We start from the raw sequence: 16967 nt of genomic DNA, 5'->3' as shown, positions 1-16967 counted from the left end.
TTGTGTTTTTTTAACATAAAGATTTATCTCCAAATTTTTATTTATTTTATACCTTTCAGCCATCTGTAGTCACTTCAACTGTGTGAGGCCATTTCTGCGTTTCCTTATTGGTTTGTTGCTAGGTAAGTGATATAGCTGGTGGCCATTTTCAACAGCCTCATGAGGTCATGTCTGTTTCCATGCCAACAGATCCTCTTGGGAGAGTATTTTCAGTAAAAGCCCGGAGGTGGTGACTCCTTTGCAGCTCCAGTGTTGCCAGCGCCTGGTCGAGCTTTGCAAACAGTGCCTGCTAGTGGTTTACAAATATACAACGGACACAAGAGGATCACTGTCTGGCGTTGGTACCGATTGGGGTAATTCCAGGTACTTGGTTACTTTCTCTAGACCCTCTGAGTTTTATGTAAAGTCATGCCACAGTGCAGTTTGAAATTCAAAGTCTCTTTTTGTTTATATGGCTAGAGAAACAGCTAAAGACTAACAATTCATCCATGCTGTTATCTGCAAAATACTTTTAATTTGCACAATCTTTACCTTTAAAGGACTGAACAAGGACAGCAATCACAAACCTGAAGGTGACAGAAATAACCTACACGGAAGTGAGATTATTTGGTTTATATACTTTTGCTTTCAAAAGCCAAGTAAGAGCATCCAAAACTGGTAATAAATTTAACTTTTTTCCCCAGTAGAGATATTTCAACATTTATCCTTCAGCCTAATATAGTTGAGAAGATGCCTTTAGTTTAATTTTTATTCTTCAGTAGGCCTCCACTACTCCTTTCATCACCAAACAAATCTGTGGGAGATGAATTTTAAGTTCCATTTAAGAATTGAATTTTTATAAAGTGTTAAAATAGGTGATTTTTCACAACATGAAATACTGTTTTCAAGCTGCAAAAACACACAGAGTAAACAAGAAGTACATTTTAGCACTTCTCAAGACAATCACAATTCCTGTTAGAATTAGAGATGAATATGTGACTTTATTTTTAGTATCTGTAAGTTGTAGTACTACTCAGGATAGAAGTGAGTAAACCAGGACTTTGAAAAACTAAGTGATAGTCCAAAGATGAAAAGGTTCAACTAACAGTTGAACAGACAATGAAGAAAATGGAACCACTGTAGCTTGGATTTTCTTTTTGAAACATATGGAAATTGATCTATGTATTAAAAAGAACACAGGGTAGAATAAAGCTAACTTTCTAAAAAACTGACCTGCAACAGCAGATTGGCTTGGAATATTTTTCACAAAAAGTACTGAGAGATGTATTTTTAATCTTTGTTTTCTTGTATTCTGTCACTATACTGTTGCACTTCCTTTAACCTATTTTAACTCTCCCCCTGTAAACGGAAGCTGACTGATCACAACAATGGTAGAGGTAAAGTTAGCCATTAATATTTAAAATGGGTAAACACCAAAGCTATATTCTACAGTTTTGATGGTTTGACTGAAACAAATTATTGAAATAAAACTTAGATTACTTTCATTAATATTTCCATATGATTCAAAAGAATGATGGCATCTTGAAGACATTATAACATACAAATGAAGAGGCTTCTCTTTAAGGAGTGATGCTTTGGGAGTATGATCAGGAAAGCCTTAAATTCCAGTCTAGGAAGGATGGTTTCACACTCTTTCATGTCGCTCTTACAGTTTCAGATTTCATAACCCGTTTTCTGTTGAGGGATCTTGTAACTTTTGTGAGTGGGCAAAATAGGGTGAGTCTCCCTGGTTGTCTGGAGGAAGAAGTTATACTTTACAGTTGCTTCAGACCTTTTTATTTTCTTCCTCATCTGGTAGTCAGAAGAGATATTCCTGACCCTGGAATCTTGAGTTTTGATAAATGCTCAGTATGACCCTAGTATGGTTATATATATTATAAGCATTTGGGGGGAGGAAGGTCAGTAAACACGCCCTTCGTTCCTGCCCAAGTTCAGAACCATTTGAGAGAGAAATGTAGGAGTCAAACATTTGATCATCAAAATGTAGCTGCATTAAATATGAGAAAAGCTACATTGAGCGACATGGTATAAATATGAGCCAAATGAGATTTTTAGTATTGAATCCCAAAATTAAAGGGACCCATCCAGTAAAAGGCAGAGATGAATCAACCCAACCTCCCACTAGCACTACCCAATAATGTCTAGTTCCATTAGCATTGGCAGGAGAGCAAGTAAGAATGCCTCCTTTCTGCAGATAGGCTGATCCAAAAACGGAAAGGGGCTGAGCCAAGCAGTCCTGATTCCTTCTTTTAAATCTATGAATCAGATAACTCCCTTCTGGTAAGAGGCCAGAAAGTTTACATTGATGGAAGTTCTTCTACTTGGAAACACAAGGAGGAAAGAGAAATAAACACATCCTCCTAATATCTAGCTATTAAAACCCAAGTCAATGTTACATCAATTTAAAAACATGGAAAAAGTGGCCATATCTTCTTTCTCTTGTAGATTAGAAACCTATAGCATTTTACTTTATATGTAGAAGTCATTTAATTTGATATTTATTAGTAGATTTATAAATTTCATTTATGGAGTATACCTAATAAAATATAAATACAAATTTGTAAGTAAATATAAATTTATGTTTATAAGGAAATATACATTATAAATAAATATAAATATTCCTAATATAATTAATGTACGAGGTATACCTAAATACTTTATGAAGAGATACATATTTGGCTAATTTATCTGTAAAATTAAAAGAGAAGGTTTATGGACCATATTTATCCTGATCAAAAATCTGCAGGTTATTTCTTAAGAGACTTTAAAGTGTATATGGCACCTATTACATGGAAGAGAGTAGCCTTCATCCTTGCAGTCTCAGAAAAATAATAGCAATAGGCGTGTGAAATGAAAAGCCATTGCTTAGAAGTGGGCTCAATAATTAAGCAAATAGAATTGATCTGTAACCCCAGATGGTCAAATATATCTATATATCTGTATCTATATGTCTATATCTATATACCTATCTATATCTGCAGGATACTAGAATTCTTGGCACCAGCTCATTATTCCACTATAACTAGACTTACTTGCGAAAGTTTGGGATCTCCAAACACTTTTGAGCCTCAGCATCTCTGTGTTTCTATCTTTCATGTGCTGAGCTTCCATATAAGCTCATTTAACAAGGAGTTCCATGGCTAAAAACATTTTTGAAAACCACCGAGTTCGAATTCCTGTGTTTGGTAAACAAAGCGCTGATGACAACTAGAAAAGCTGAGCAAAATACTGAAACACTTGCTTGAAGACATTAGAGAGTAAACCAGGTACTTGATAGTGAGTACTTGTTAGTACTGAGTAGTGCTTTTGACAGACTCATGGGCCTAAGGGAAAAAGTAGGAGTTGGGGCCTGCCAAAGATGAGGCCTTGGTAAACATCCTAGATTCCTACAGGTAACAATGTTCCAGATGTTTTGCAAAGCAAAAGTTGACGGAATTATAAGTAAAAATAGATAAATCTACAACTTTAGAGGGATTTTAGTATATGTATCTCAAAAAAAATTAGTTAAAGATATGGAATATTTTTAACAATATAATTAACAGATTTAACTGTCATATATAGAAGCGAATCCAGTAACCTCAGAATACAATACACCAAGCACACCAGGGCCTTTTCCCAAAATCAACTGTATAGTGGAATAATAAAACATATTTCAACGTATTTCAGAAGATTGAAATCATAGAGTATTTTTTTCTGACTGCATGCCATTAAACTAGAAAAAAGTAACAAAATATAACCAGAAGCTCTGTATTTTGGAAAGATAAAAAATACACTTTTAAATAACTCATGAAGCAAAGAAGAAACAATAATGGGTATAAGAAAAATCTTTGGAACTGAGTGATAGCAAAAATATTACAAATAAAAACTTGCAATTATGTAGCTAAATCATTATTATAGAGACATTTATACACTTAAATGAACATATTAGGAAAGGGGAAAGGGAAAAATTAAATGATCTAAGCAAAAGTGAAAAGAATCTAAGTGAAAAGTGACAAAATGACATTAAAATAAACCCAAAGAACACAGAAAAAAAGGAAATAATAAAAATGAAAGCATAAATTAATAGCAAACAGAATAAAGATTAACATGGCCAAAAGTATGTTTTTGAAAACACTAATAGAATTGATAAACAACTGGTGAGACTGATCAAGGATATAAAAGACAGAAATAGTTAACATCAAGAACTAAAATAGAGACATTACTACAGATCCTACAAACATCGAAATTTTTATAAGAAAATATGAACAGTTTTATGCTGATAAACTTGGTAATTTAGATTAAGTTAACAAATTCCTGGAAAAACACATATTACCGAAAGTGATGGAAGAAGATATGGAAAGTCCTAAATAGTCTTAACTATTGAAGAAATTGAATCAGTAATTAAAAGCCTTCGCATAAAGATAGCTCCAGATTCACAGACCTTCACTGTCTAATTCTGTTAAAGCCACCCAGAGAACAGAAAAGGAGGGGACATTCTCCAACTTGTTATATGAGGCTACCATACCTTTGATAGTAAAACCTGACCAGGACATCATGGCAAAGGATAACGACAGTTCAATCTCACTCCTGAACATAGATCCAAAAATCTTAAATAAAATATTAGCAAAATGAACCTAGAAACTTTAAATAGGATAATGTGTCATGACCCACTTCTGTTTATTGTATCAATTTCAGGGTGCAATAACATTAAAAAGTGATCAATGTAATTTTAATAGAATAAAAGATCATTTCAAAAGATACAGATAGATCACTTGATAGAATTCAGTATACATTCATGCTTTAAAAAATGCTTGGGAGCCAGCCCTGCCCTGATGGTCTAGTAGTTAAAGTTTGGCACTCTCACCTCTTTGGCAGCCCAGGTTCGATTCTGGGTTGCAGAACCACACAACCCCTCTTGCCAGTTGCCTTGCTGTGGCAGCGGCTCACATAGAAGAACTAGAAGGACCTACAACTAGGATATACTAACAACCATGCACTGGGGGTGTTTTGGGGAGGAAAAAAAGAGGAAGATTGGCAACAGATGTTAGCTCAGGGTGAATTTTTCCCTGTTAAAGAAAAAAAAAAGGTTAGCAAACTAAAAACAAAAGAGAAATTCCTTAATCTCATAAAGGATAACTACAAAAAACATATAAAAAATATACCTAATGGTGAAATGTTGAAAACTTTCTCTTTGAGAATGAGGAATAAGACAAGATTGCCTGTTATTACCACTTCTATTTAGCATTGTACCAGAGGTCCTAGATGGTTCAATGAGACAAGCAAAAGAAAGAAAAGACATTAGATTTGAGAGAAAGAACTAAAAGTCATTACTAGTGCATACAATTGTATTTATAGAATCTAAATAATTCTACAGATAAATCAAGTAAATTTAATAATTTTGATGAGATCAAAGTTGAGATAAGAAAATCAATTGTATTTCTTTCTATATCAACAACAAACAGCTAGAATATGAAATTTTACATATGATGTCATTTTTCGATGGCATCAGAGAATAGCTAATACTTAGGAATAAAGGTAACAAAAATGTGTAAGACTTTTATACAGGAAAATGTAAAAAATGGAAAGATATACCTTATTCATCATTGGAATCAATATTATCAATATGTTGATTCTTCTCAGGTAGTTCTGTATGTCTATAAATTCACTGTAATCCTAACAAATTTTTTTTGGAGAGTCATAGTATTTGACCAAAGCTTGTTTTGACATTTATACAGAAAAGCAAAGGGCCAAGGATAGATAAGACACTCTTGAAATTAAACAATAATATAATGGGATTTATTAACTACACTGTACTAAGACTTATAATAAAGCTAATGTAATTTAAGCCAGTGTAATATTGCCAAAGGGATGGACAAATAGACCAATGGAACCATTCAGAAAGGCCATAAATAGACCTGGGCATATTTGGGACTTGATTTATGACAAAGGGGGTATACTTGATTTATGACAAATGGGAAAAGGAAGTCTGTTTAAATAAATGGTGCTGGAACAATTGGGTTTCCAAATAAGAAAAAACAGAAACTTGACTTTCCCCATATCATGTACAAAAATCATTTCCAATGAATTGAGAATACAGATGTGAAAGGCAAAACTAAGGATTTTGGAAGATAATATTGGAGAATATTTTCATGACCTTGACGTATAAAAGATTATTTAAAAAATAGGACCAAAAATGCAGATCATGAATGAGAAGACAAATTTTACTATGTTTAGAACATATGCTTATCAGAAGACCTTTTTAAGAGTGTGAAAAAGCAAGCCACAGAATGGAAGAAGGTATTTGCAACCTGTATAACCTGTAAAAGATTCCTCTACAGATTAGATAAGAATTCCTACAAATTTCTAAGAAAAAAATAGAACACTCTATGAAAAATGGGGAATATACTTGAAGAAGCCCTTCACAAAAGAGTTTTAGAAAAGGACCAATAAACATTTGAAAAAGTATTTACTCTAATAATCAGGGAAATGCAAAACCACAAAAACACTACCTACCAAGGGTTGATGAAAATGTAGGGTAATGGGAACTCCCTTACACTGCTGGTGATGGTGAAAATTGGTACCTTTTTAAAACAGTGTAGCATTATGTACTAAAGTCTGCTCTTTTCACAGCTATTCTATTCCCAGTAATTTTCAACAGAAATGTGTGCACATGTGCACCAAGACCAAGAATGGTATAGTAGCATTTACTTATAATAGCTGAAATTTGGAAAGAACCTAAATATCTATTCATGGAAGAATAGATACTCTTTTGGGTAATATTCACAAAATGGAATATTATACGGCATTTAAAATAAACAAACTGCATGTATACATAGCAACATGGAAGAATCTCAAACATAAAGTTGAATAAAAGAAGCCAGACCCAAAGAAACACATACTACATTCCACTTATTTTAAAATGAAAAACAGGCAAAACTAGGAGCTGGCCCAGTGGTGCAGTGGTTAAGTTTGCACGTTCCGCTTCGGCGGCTTCAGATCCCGGGTGCGGACATGGCACCGCTTCGCAAGCCATGCTGTGGTAGGTGTCCCACATATAAAGTAGAGGAAGATGGGCATGGATGTTAGCTCAGGGCCAGTCTTCCTCAGCAAAAAGAGGAGGATTGGCAGCAGGTGTTAGCTCAGGGCTAATCTTCCTCAAAAAAAAGAAAACAGGCAAAACTAAATTATGGTGTTTATGGAATATATACTTGGATGGTAAAAATGGAAGTAATTACCATAAAAGTCTGGATACCATAAAAGTGGGGAACATTATGGGGAGGGAGAGTGCTGTAATACAGAGCTCTGGGGTGCTAGGAATGTTCAGATATTTAACCTCGTAGAGGTTATACAAGTAATCACTTTATACTATTCATTGAACTAGACATTTATGTTTTATGTACTTTTTCAATGTGTGCTATACTTCACAATTAAAAAGTTTTAAAAATCGAGTTAAAAACATGGTACCACTATGACCTTAGGCTAAGCTTGATACAACTATCTCAGAACAGGGATGGTCTTGCTAGTGCAGCTGATGTTCATAACACATAAATAATAACATTTCACCCATGTACACTATTTCATTAGCTCCATACTCTGTGAGCCAGACACAGTAGAAACTGTTGGACTCTTTTCATTGATCAGAAAACTGAGCCCCAAAGAAGTTAAATGGCTTATCCAAATCACACTGCTAGCATGTGGCAGAGGTGGGACTTTTTCCCGAAAACTAGGGCTTTTTTCCCTCCCAAATCAAAGTTAAAACCATAATACAATGCACATCCACTAGGAGGGCTACTATCAAAAAAAGGTGAATGGGGCCGGCTCCGTGGCCGAGGGGTTAAGTTCGTGCGCTCCGCTGCGGCGGCCCCAGCGTTCGGATCCTGGGCCCGGACATAGCACCGCTCGTCGGGCCACGTTGAGGCGGCGTCCCACATCCCACAACTGGAAGGAGATGCAACTAAGATATACAACTGTGTACAGGGGGCGTTTGGGGAGATAAAGCAGGAAGAAAAAAAAATGTAGAATAGTAAGTGTTGGTGAAGATATTGAGATGTCGTAACCCTCATAGAAGCTGATTCAGAATGTAAAATGAAAAACATTTTGACAATTCCTCAAAAAGTTAAATATAGAGTTACCATATGACCTAGCAATTCCACTGCTAGGTGTATACCAAAGAATTGACAATAAGGATTTAAACAGATAGTTGTACACCAATGTTCATAGCAACATTGTTCACAGTAGTCAAAAGGTAGAAACAACCCAAGTGTCCATGAACAGACGAATGGATATACAAAAGTGGTATATACATGCAATGGAATATCATTCAGCCTATATAAAAAGGAATGAAATTCTGATACATGCTACAACATAGATGAACCTCGAAAGCATGTTAAGTTAAATAAGCCGGATACAAAAGGACAAATATAGTATGATTCAACCTATATGAGCTATCTAGAATAGACAAATTCATAGAGACAGAAAGTAGAATAGAGCTTACCAGGGACTGGGAGGAGGAGGAAATGGGGATTTAGTGTTTAATGGGTGCAGAGTTTCAGTGTGGGATGATGACAAAGTTCTGGAACTACCTAGTGGTGATGGTTACACAATCATTGTAAATATACTTAGTGCACTGAATTGCATACTTAAAAGTGGTAAAACTGGTAAGTTTCATGTTATATATATTTTACCACAATTAGAAAAAAATTTTAAAAACACAGGACAAATATCGTGATGACCTTTTATTTACCTTGTGTTCCCCAAACCAGGAAGCTGAGTTTGTTCTGGGGGGATTAGGGGTTCGGGTCTTCCTCCAGGAAGATCTCAGGAGGTGAGTGTAAGCTTAAGTTTTCATGGCTAATTCCCTACCAGTCTTGAAATGCTTCATGTTCTAGAGATCCTCCACAGTCAGCAGTAGGTTGGTACATGACAGACAGACATAGGAATTAGACAAATGCATGTTTGATGTCTATATGATGGATCTGTGGAGATGCGCTCACCTAGTCTCAGAGACAAGCAGTGAGGGTTCGTGTCTGAAGTGAATAGGGTAGTCTGAAGTATTTTCTCTTCTGTACAAATTAGCTATGAGTTAGGTATTTTTGTATGTCAAAAGCAATCTAGAATAAAGCTGTAAACTTTTCACATTTTTTGGTGCTTTAACACAAACTCTTTAGATAGTTTATAAATCCACTTCCTAGAGATATTCTTCCTGCCAAAAAAAAAATCAAATTGTATTATATAACTTCATTGCAAAGAACATTTCAAAAATAATCTTTGATGTTCAGCTAGAGTGGGATCTCCCAAGAGACATTAATGACGATATTAAGGCAAATAATCCATTGTGTTTCCCTGTAATGCTTTAAAATACCCCACAGCACTGGCTTTAGGGAAGCAAAGTGTTTTTTCCAATGTGATTTCGTAGGCTTTTTTTAGTTCATACTGAATCTTTTTCTTTAAAAAAATTTCATTTTAGCTTTTTCTGCTTGTATAAAAAAGTTTAGATTTAAAAAAAAGTTTAGATTTGTGGATGTATAATATTTTTCTACTTTCTAAGTTATTTTATACTTCATATTTCTGAAAAAAGTGAGTATAATCATTGTATCCATTAGTTTTAAATTGAGATTCATGCACGGAAATGGAAATACAGTATAGTTGCTGGGAGCACTGATTCTGGAGCTAGACCACATGGCTTTGCATCCTGGCTCTGCCACTTACTAGCTCTGTGACTGTGGGCAAGGCATTTGACCCCTGTATGCTTCAGTGTATTCATCTATAAAATGGAGCCTACAATAATATCTACTGTATAGAATTGTTATGAGAACTAAATGAATTAATATTTATAAAGCAATTAGAATAGTACAGGACACAGAGAAAACACTACTTAAGCGTAAAATAGTGTTAAATAAAATAGTGTAAGTTAGCTGTAACCCTGGACTTTGTGCTTTTATCTTTTCATCTGTGAAATGGAGATCTTAAACTCAAAAAGATATGTGAATGTTATTATAATGTCAATAGTAATCATTGCTTGGAAATTCTTTGAAAGAAAGTTGGCAGAAGTCACTGTTTACTGTGATAATTATCAGTGTAATCAGGATACATTCTCAACAGAAGATAGAATAACTCTCAACTAATACAAAATAGTGGGCTTTGATCAAACGTCTTATTTTCTTTTGCACCTTTGCCCTACATAGGAAGGGTAGCCTTTTCGTGGGGGAAGATATCAGATTAATCATGACTCCACTAGCTCTTGACGTAATAATTAATCCGTATAAATTACCCGAGTGATATTACGAAAATAATTTATATAATCTGTGACGTGAGAAATCAGTTGTTTCATTATTCATCACCCATTGTGCAATTTTGATTCAATTTGGTTTGTTGTGTATTATTTTACTGCTCTATTAACTTAATGATTTGAGCAATTATTTATAGTTTGTGATATTAGGTAATAGATTTAGAGGATATTATTAGATAATTCATGATGAAATGATGTTTATGAATATTATGGAGAATTCTGCCATTTTAAAATGCTTTATGCAGTTTGATCATAATGAATTCATATTCTTATACAAAATTCATATAACACAACTATAAATTTAATTTTTCATTGACATAGAGATTAGTAGTTATCAATATGACTTAATATAGAATTGGTTGCTAATGGTACCCTTGGCCCTCAATTTCTTTGTATATCTAGGGACGTGTGATACTGTTGCTGCAAGCTTCTAAAGTCAAGTGAAGAAAATAAATGATTTGATGGTATACCTCTGTTTATTTTTTTCAAGACAACTGCTAATTATAAATCTCCTTCTATTACTACTCCTGCTCTTGGAAATGTCTTATAGATATCTTTGTCCTTACTTTATTTAATGTCCTTCTCATCATTACCAGGACTTACATTTTTTAATAGTGATGTTTATTTGCATTTGCTCATGAGGATTTCCTTGATCATTTCTTTCTAGACATATAGATTGGACTGGCCTAATGCTAACCAAAGGTTTTCCAGAGGAAAACAGATTATACAGGTGCACACTCTTATTTGTAATTCCTGGTTCCTATAGCTCTGAAAACTAAAACTAAAGAAAGAAAAAAAGTAACCCATCTATTGGTACATCTGATCTGAATTGACATGAAGTTATTTATAGTCTTTATCCAATTTATTGTGAATATGCATACCTTTCACTACAGGAATATTAATGGTTTGTTTACAGGATGCTGCTCCAAGGCCCTGATGGAGATGTTATGTTATATATTGTATTTACATCGTATTGTCCTAAAATACAGAAAATTCTTGTATTCTGAAATACATTTGGCTGCAGGGGTTGCATGCGACCTGTAATCATGATTGTTTTTGGTGTTCTCTAATCATAAGCACCATGTGGTCTAAGAATATAAAACTTATAATCTAGTTACGAATGTTAATCTTTAACTTTTTCTTTTAGATTATCTATAGTCATAATATATCAGTGAAATATTAAATTAGAATCAATGGTTCCAACATCCTTGAAACAAACAATTATTTTAATGTGACTAGTCAGATTCTCATAGCATATGTTCTTAAGAAATATTTGACTGGCTTCACACATTTTTGACAGCGATTAATGAGGAATTCCAAGTTAACATGAGTCATGCAAACAGTTTCCTAGCGGTGAGTGCGATGGCTCTTTATGGGATGTCTTGGGATACTAAGATCATATGTTGCATCTGTATTCAACTCTTTGGGTGAGGCTTTGTGACCCTCCCTCTGCCTGACCCCCTCAATCTGGAGAGGAAATCTTTTCATGTGAATTGCAGTGTTGTTATGGTGTCGTTTCTCATGTAAGATATATAAATTACTAACCACCTAACACTTTAGTGAGAGATGTTAATACTGATTTGTTTGTAAGTCTAATTGTTCAACTATCATTTTTAGGTATTTACTACCAGGAAGTACACAATTCATCATGAGAACACCAACCTACAGCTTGAAATACAGTTCACCTGGAATGACTCGCTCCAACGTTTTGTTTACGTCCCGATATGGCCATTTGTGAAACGGAAAGGAAGATCGCCATGGGTTATGCATAACAGCAATTCATTTCTTCCCCCAATTTAAACATGCAAAGAAAGTGACCATTAAGTGCTGTTTTATGTATATATGACATATATATGTGTGAAAAAATGTACACACATGCACTCAAATAACATATATATTTATTATAATATATGAAAGAAGAAATAGCAGAAAACTGGATATAAGATTTAACCTTTCTGGAAATGTAATAAACCATGTTAAAGTTGTTTACACAAATATGTGAATGTCTAGAATTTGCTAGGTTTATAATTAATACCTTCCTACTAGAAATGTTATTTTTGCTGCAGAGTATATAAACAGAATTGATCTTGAAGATCCCATTACAGTATTAAATAATTTTTTAGATGACACGTCTTTTGACTTGAAAAAGCATTAATAGTAAGTTACCTTATTCCTTCTCTTATATCTAGTAGCCATTTAAATTACAAAAAAAATTAGAAGCCTGGTGTTGCTTGATAGGATTAAGTATAAAATGGGTTTATCATTACTATAGCACGTTGTAAAGTGCTATAAAAACTCCAACTTGAGTCTCCAACATTTCTATTCTTCTATGTGGAAATTTAGCTACTTGTGATAATGTACATTTTCAAGAAGGATCTAGTAAGATCACATTATGATCTAAAATAGAAGACAATCCAGTGAGTTAAAAATGAACAAAACATAAACTAGCTTTTATTTTTACTTTTCATTGGGAGTCAAAAGAAAAGAAAATGATGATAATGACAAAATCTTTCCATATGATTTTTCTATCTCATACCACTCACTTTTATTTGGGAAGTATATCTCTGATGGGTACATATGGTCAAAATACAATTTATTCTGTTCTTCAGAAGTAGAAGAGCTGACACTTCAAACTCATTTCGTTGCTACAGGATAATGTGTCACACTTACATTATAGGTCTCTCAATGTTGAGAGCAACTGACTTTGCAAAGTCTAATACAGAGTTTCACATTGCACCATAGAAAATAATCTAAATTATTGCACATGGAAGATCCTGATTACTAGATATTATTAGTCATGGATGTTCCCTTGATTGCTAGATGTTATGAGTTGTGGATGTTCCCTTGAGAATTTTTTAAAATCAAAATATAGTATGAAGTTTTCTTCTTGTCCAAAGTTATTATACCTAGTTTCATAGCAGTTTACTTCCTTGTCTTGCTTACAGTTTCAGAAACCGCAAGTGAGCTTTCAGTTTTCCATAAAAATATAAACAGCGCCATGGAAATCCTTAGAAATTGCAATATCCACCTTTTAGAAGTTTATTTAAACTTCTCCCAATAGTTTTATTTTCTCACAGATGCTGATTATTTGCAAAATTCATGAATCTTTTACCTCCTTTTACTATCCTAGAAGCTATTTCCAGTAAATCAAGATAGCCCAAAGTAGGAAAACTGAGAGGCAAACTGGCCTGGCTTAATTCACAAGCTAGATAATTGGCAACCCAAAGTTATAAGTTAGATGTGCTTTGCTTTGAAAGCTGGATTCTGAGCCTGAGTTAGGCTGAAGTAGGTTCTTCCCTAAATTACTGCTAGCTCCTTGATTCTTTGACTTCCTAGCATCCATATTGTAGTAGATGCTTTTCCTTGCCACATGCAACTCAAAGGAGACTTTCTTATTGTTTTTGTGGAAAAAGAATAAGGATGTCAGGGCAAAGGAGTTACTGTGTAGCTCTTTGTCTTTATGACTCCATTTTGTGAATTCTTAAATATGTCATAGATTTCTTAGGATAAATAATGAAAAAATTTGGATATTACAAAATTATAAGAATGATCAGCAAGTAGGTCTTTTCATGGAAGTATTTTTTAGTCATAGTTCTTTTAAATTCACGATTTGTACATGAATGAGAATTTCAAGTGTTTGGGATGTGATATCAACCCAGTTTGTTGACCACTTACTTGGATTCACTTAAATCAAAATGGTTACTTAATTTGCTAAAGTGGGTGCTTTGGAAATTCTTTCCTTAGTTGCACAAGAGTGAAATTTTTATTTAAAACAAAAAAGAAGAATGTCCAACATGTCTCCTCCACAAAACACACACACACACACACACACACAAATTTAAAAAATCAAGAGTAAGTTTAAATATATGAAACTACCCAACTAATTGATGAACAGATTTCATTTCTCTAGCTACTTAAGTCTGGCTTTTTTTGAGCAGTAGAGTTCCATTGCCCACATTTGCCTATTCATACTGATCTAGTCTGATATGATGAAGTTGTGAATGAAAGCTATGTGCTGATTATGTATATATACTACCTGCTATGCTGTGGACTGTGGTTGCTGCAGTGCTGTTTCCCTAACGAGAAACGAAGAAGAGAAGATGCAGTAATAAACCATGGAAGTCTCTAGAGGCCATAGAAATGTTTTAGATGTATAAAATATTCCTTAGTTTTTATTATAAATTTTTTATTCATAGTTAAACATATCAGTATAAGTGATAGTACGTACGGGTCTGACTCTTCTAGGAGAGAAAATAACTTTCTCTGAGAAAACTCCAGAAGCTATTCCATTTTACTAGGAGTTTTTAATAGGGAATTTGGTTTACTTATGATGAAAGCATATTTTCATTCTGTTATTTAAAAAAAATCCCTTATCGTTATGGAAATCTCATTATCAATTATGCTCATTATGGAATGCTTTCCAGAATTGTGTGAAAAGCAACCTTTTTGTTTTAAATCATCGTCTATGAACATAGCATGAGATTGCAGATTAGTTTTCGCTTTAATAATCCAGCATTGTAATTCAGTACCATTTGCTTTATGTAATCTGTTGAAGGAACTATTGTGATTCATACTATGATTATTTTTACTAGTAAATTTTATTTTACTAGCATTTCTTTTACCTTGCATGTATAAAAATGAAATTATAACAGGATCAGATATGGAAATAACAATGGTAACCTTTGCCAGATGTAAAGATCTATACGAATTTTTTCATATGTCTAAATTAGGTCTAAATCCACAAAACTTTTCTAAGTCCTTCTCCCTAAAACTAAAAGGAACCAAATTGAAACAAGCAGAAATCCCTGACCTTTTCATCTAATACTTACACACAGCTGTATGACAGTGGCTTCTAGACATCAAGAAAAGGATTTCATTCTCAACCTCTTTTTAATTTAGGAAGTATATAATTAAGAATTTTGTTATTTAACTTGAAATTTCACATATTTAGTATAAATTAATCTAAATTAGCATGTCAAAGCCATTCCGCTTAAAAATTCTCCTTAAACAGACACATTACTTGACCTTTTCTAAAGTACCAAAAATTGGTAGTTGTATAAACTCTGTTATTTCTAGTTTCCTATAAAGCACTAATTCATTTTTAAATGTATATTCTTTAAAAATAGTAGCAAATACCTTGAAAAGAGTGACACAAAATACCTTTCTTTTTTGTTCTGTAATGCTAATTTACATTTTAAGTCTTAGTTTACTTGGTTCTAAGAGTTGAACAATAAAAAGTGTAACTACAATTAGTTGTGTTCTGTGACCTGATGATTTTTTAAAATTTGCTTTTCTCTTTAAATTGAGAAATTAAAATTTCAAGGACTGAATTAGTTGTCTAAATATTTTGGGCTAATGTTACTTATGAATAAATTAAAAATTTGGAAATATATTCATGATTAAAATTTTATATCTTACACTGCTTTTTCTTTCTTTTCATGTCCCCCTTGTTTTAAAGTTCCCTTTGAAGTTTTGACCTTTGCATGGACAAAGTCAAGAAAAGAGAAATTCTTCCTTTTAAACCTTGGTTTTCCTTGCATTTTATAATGGTGTATTTTTGCCTCAGCAGTAATACAACTTAGATAAAATGTGTTATTGGATCAGGTTCAGTTTGTCTGCTGAGATTTTTAAGAACCAGGTTGAAGTCACTGTGCCTAAAAAGCATTAATTATCTGTATCCGTATGAACCAAGTTCATGGCTACAAATAACAGTCTTGCACCCCAAAATTGGTGTATTAAAACTTACTGCACACTTTGAGATTGCTGCCCATTTTTGGTGTTTTTTTGCCTTTTCGTAAATGGGTATCTGGTACATTAAAGGAAAACTGTTCAGGTAACACATTCTGCATTAACTGGGCTGTATTATCTAAGAAGAGCTCTGGAAAGCTTTTGTTTTATTCCCACCTATTAACTTGAAAACTATTGGTAAAATCCTCATTCAATAGACTAATATTTTCTAAATTAGTAAGAAGACTTACCTTACAAAAGTAATCAGATAATGCTGATATTTCTCTTTCAAAGGCTAACAACGACAGTTCTGGGTACTGAGCTGGTCGGTTCATACAATAACTACTATACATGTTACAACGTTGAATATTAATAGATTTGCTGAAGATTATGGGTTTGAAGATTAGCTTGAAAGCAATACATTTGCTACCATAAATCATGACTCAAATTATCCCCCTGTGCTTCACTCCCTGTGTATGAATGCAAATGCTGTTACAGAAAATATGCTTGAAATGTCGACACAATGTGCGATTAGTACTGCATTGTCATGCTTCGGCTTGTGGTATCTGTATGGTGAATTTATTTCAATTACTCAGATATGACTATAATAAAAAATGTTTAACATAAGAAAGCTACAATATGGCATCAAATGGTTATTTCTGGTTTACGCACACACACACACACACGGTTTTTAGTAGTAGAAGAGATTAGCTCTCAATTAAACTTTCAGGGTGATGAAATATATTTTCACAGTAATTTTTGTCTGTTGTACAGACAGCAATAGCACTGTGAGGCTCACTTTACCTGCTATTTACGTCAGGTCGAGTAAACAAAATTGGTGTCAATTTCTCTCTTAGTTAGCTGGAAGGCAGACTGTTCTTAAATTTAGAAATGACACTTTTATGTCTTTATAGCATCATTGATTATAACAACAGTATTACTAATCTGAATAGAATGATGTCAGCATCTCAGC

General features: G+C 33.6%; 1 protein-coding gene across 5 annotated transcripts in view; it reads left to right on the top strand.

The window, feature by feature from the left end:
- Positions 1 to 16632, top strand: part of TTLL7 (tubulin tyrosine ligase like 7) — a 133270-nt gene extending 116638 nt beyond the window's left edge. For 3 of the 5 annotated variants that reach the window (XM_014830092.3, XM_014830094.3, XM_044749075.2), the window contains 3 exons: positions 190 to 363; positions 10935 to 10997; positions 11885 to 16632. In XM_014830092.3, the coding sequence (XP_014685578.1) occupies positions 190 to 363; positions 10935 to 10997; positions 11885 to 12005 (358 nt within the window). In that variant the 3' untranslated portion in view covers positions 12006 to 16632. Of the gene's footprint in view, positions 1 to 189; positions 364 to 10669; positions 10732 to 10934; positions 10998 to 11884 lie in introns of all 5 variants that reach the window. The other 2 variants (XR_006514561.2, XM_014830093.3) reach the window with 2 other exon arrangements.
- Positions 16633 to 16967: the final 335 nt, after the last annotated feature.

The sequence above is a fragment of the Equus asinus genome, chromosome 16 (genome assembly GCF_041296235.1).
Source record: "Equus asinus isolate D_3611 breed Donkey chromosome 16, EquAss-T2T_v2, whole genome shotgun sequence".
In the NCBI taxonomy this organism is placed as follows: Eukaryota; Metazoa; Chordata; class Mammalia; order Perissodactyla; family Equidae; genus Equus; species Equus asinus.
Note: the sequence above shows the minus strand (reverse complement) of the source record. Positions and strands in the feature narration are given on the sequence as shown.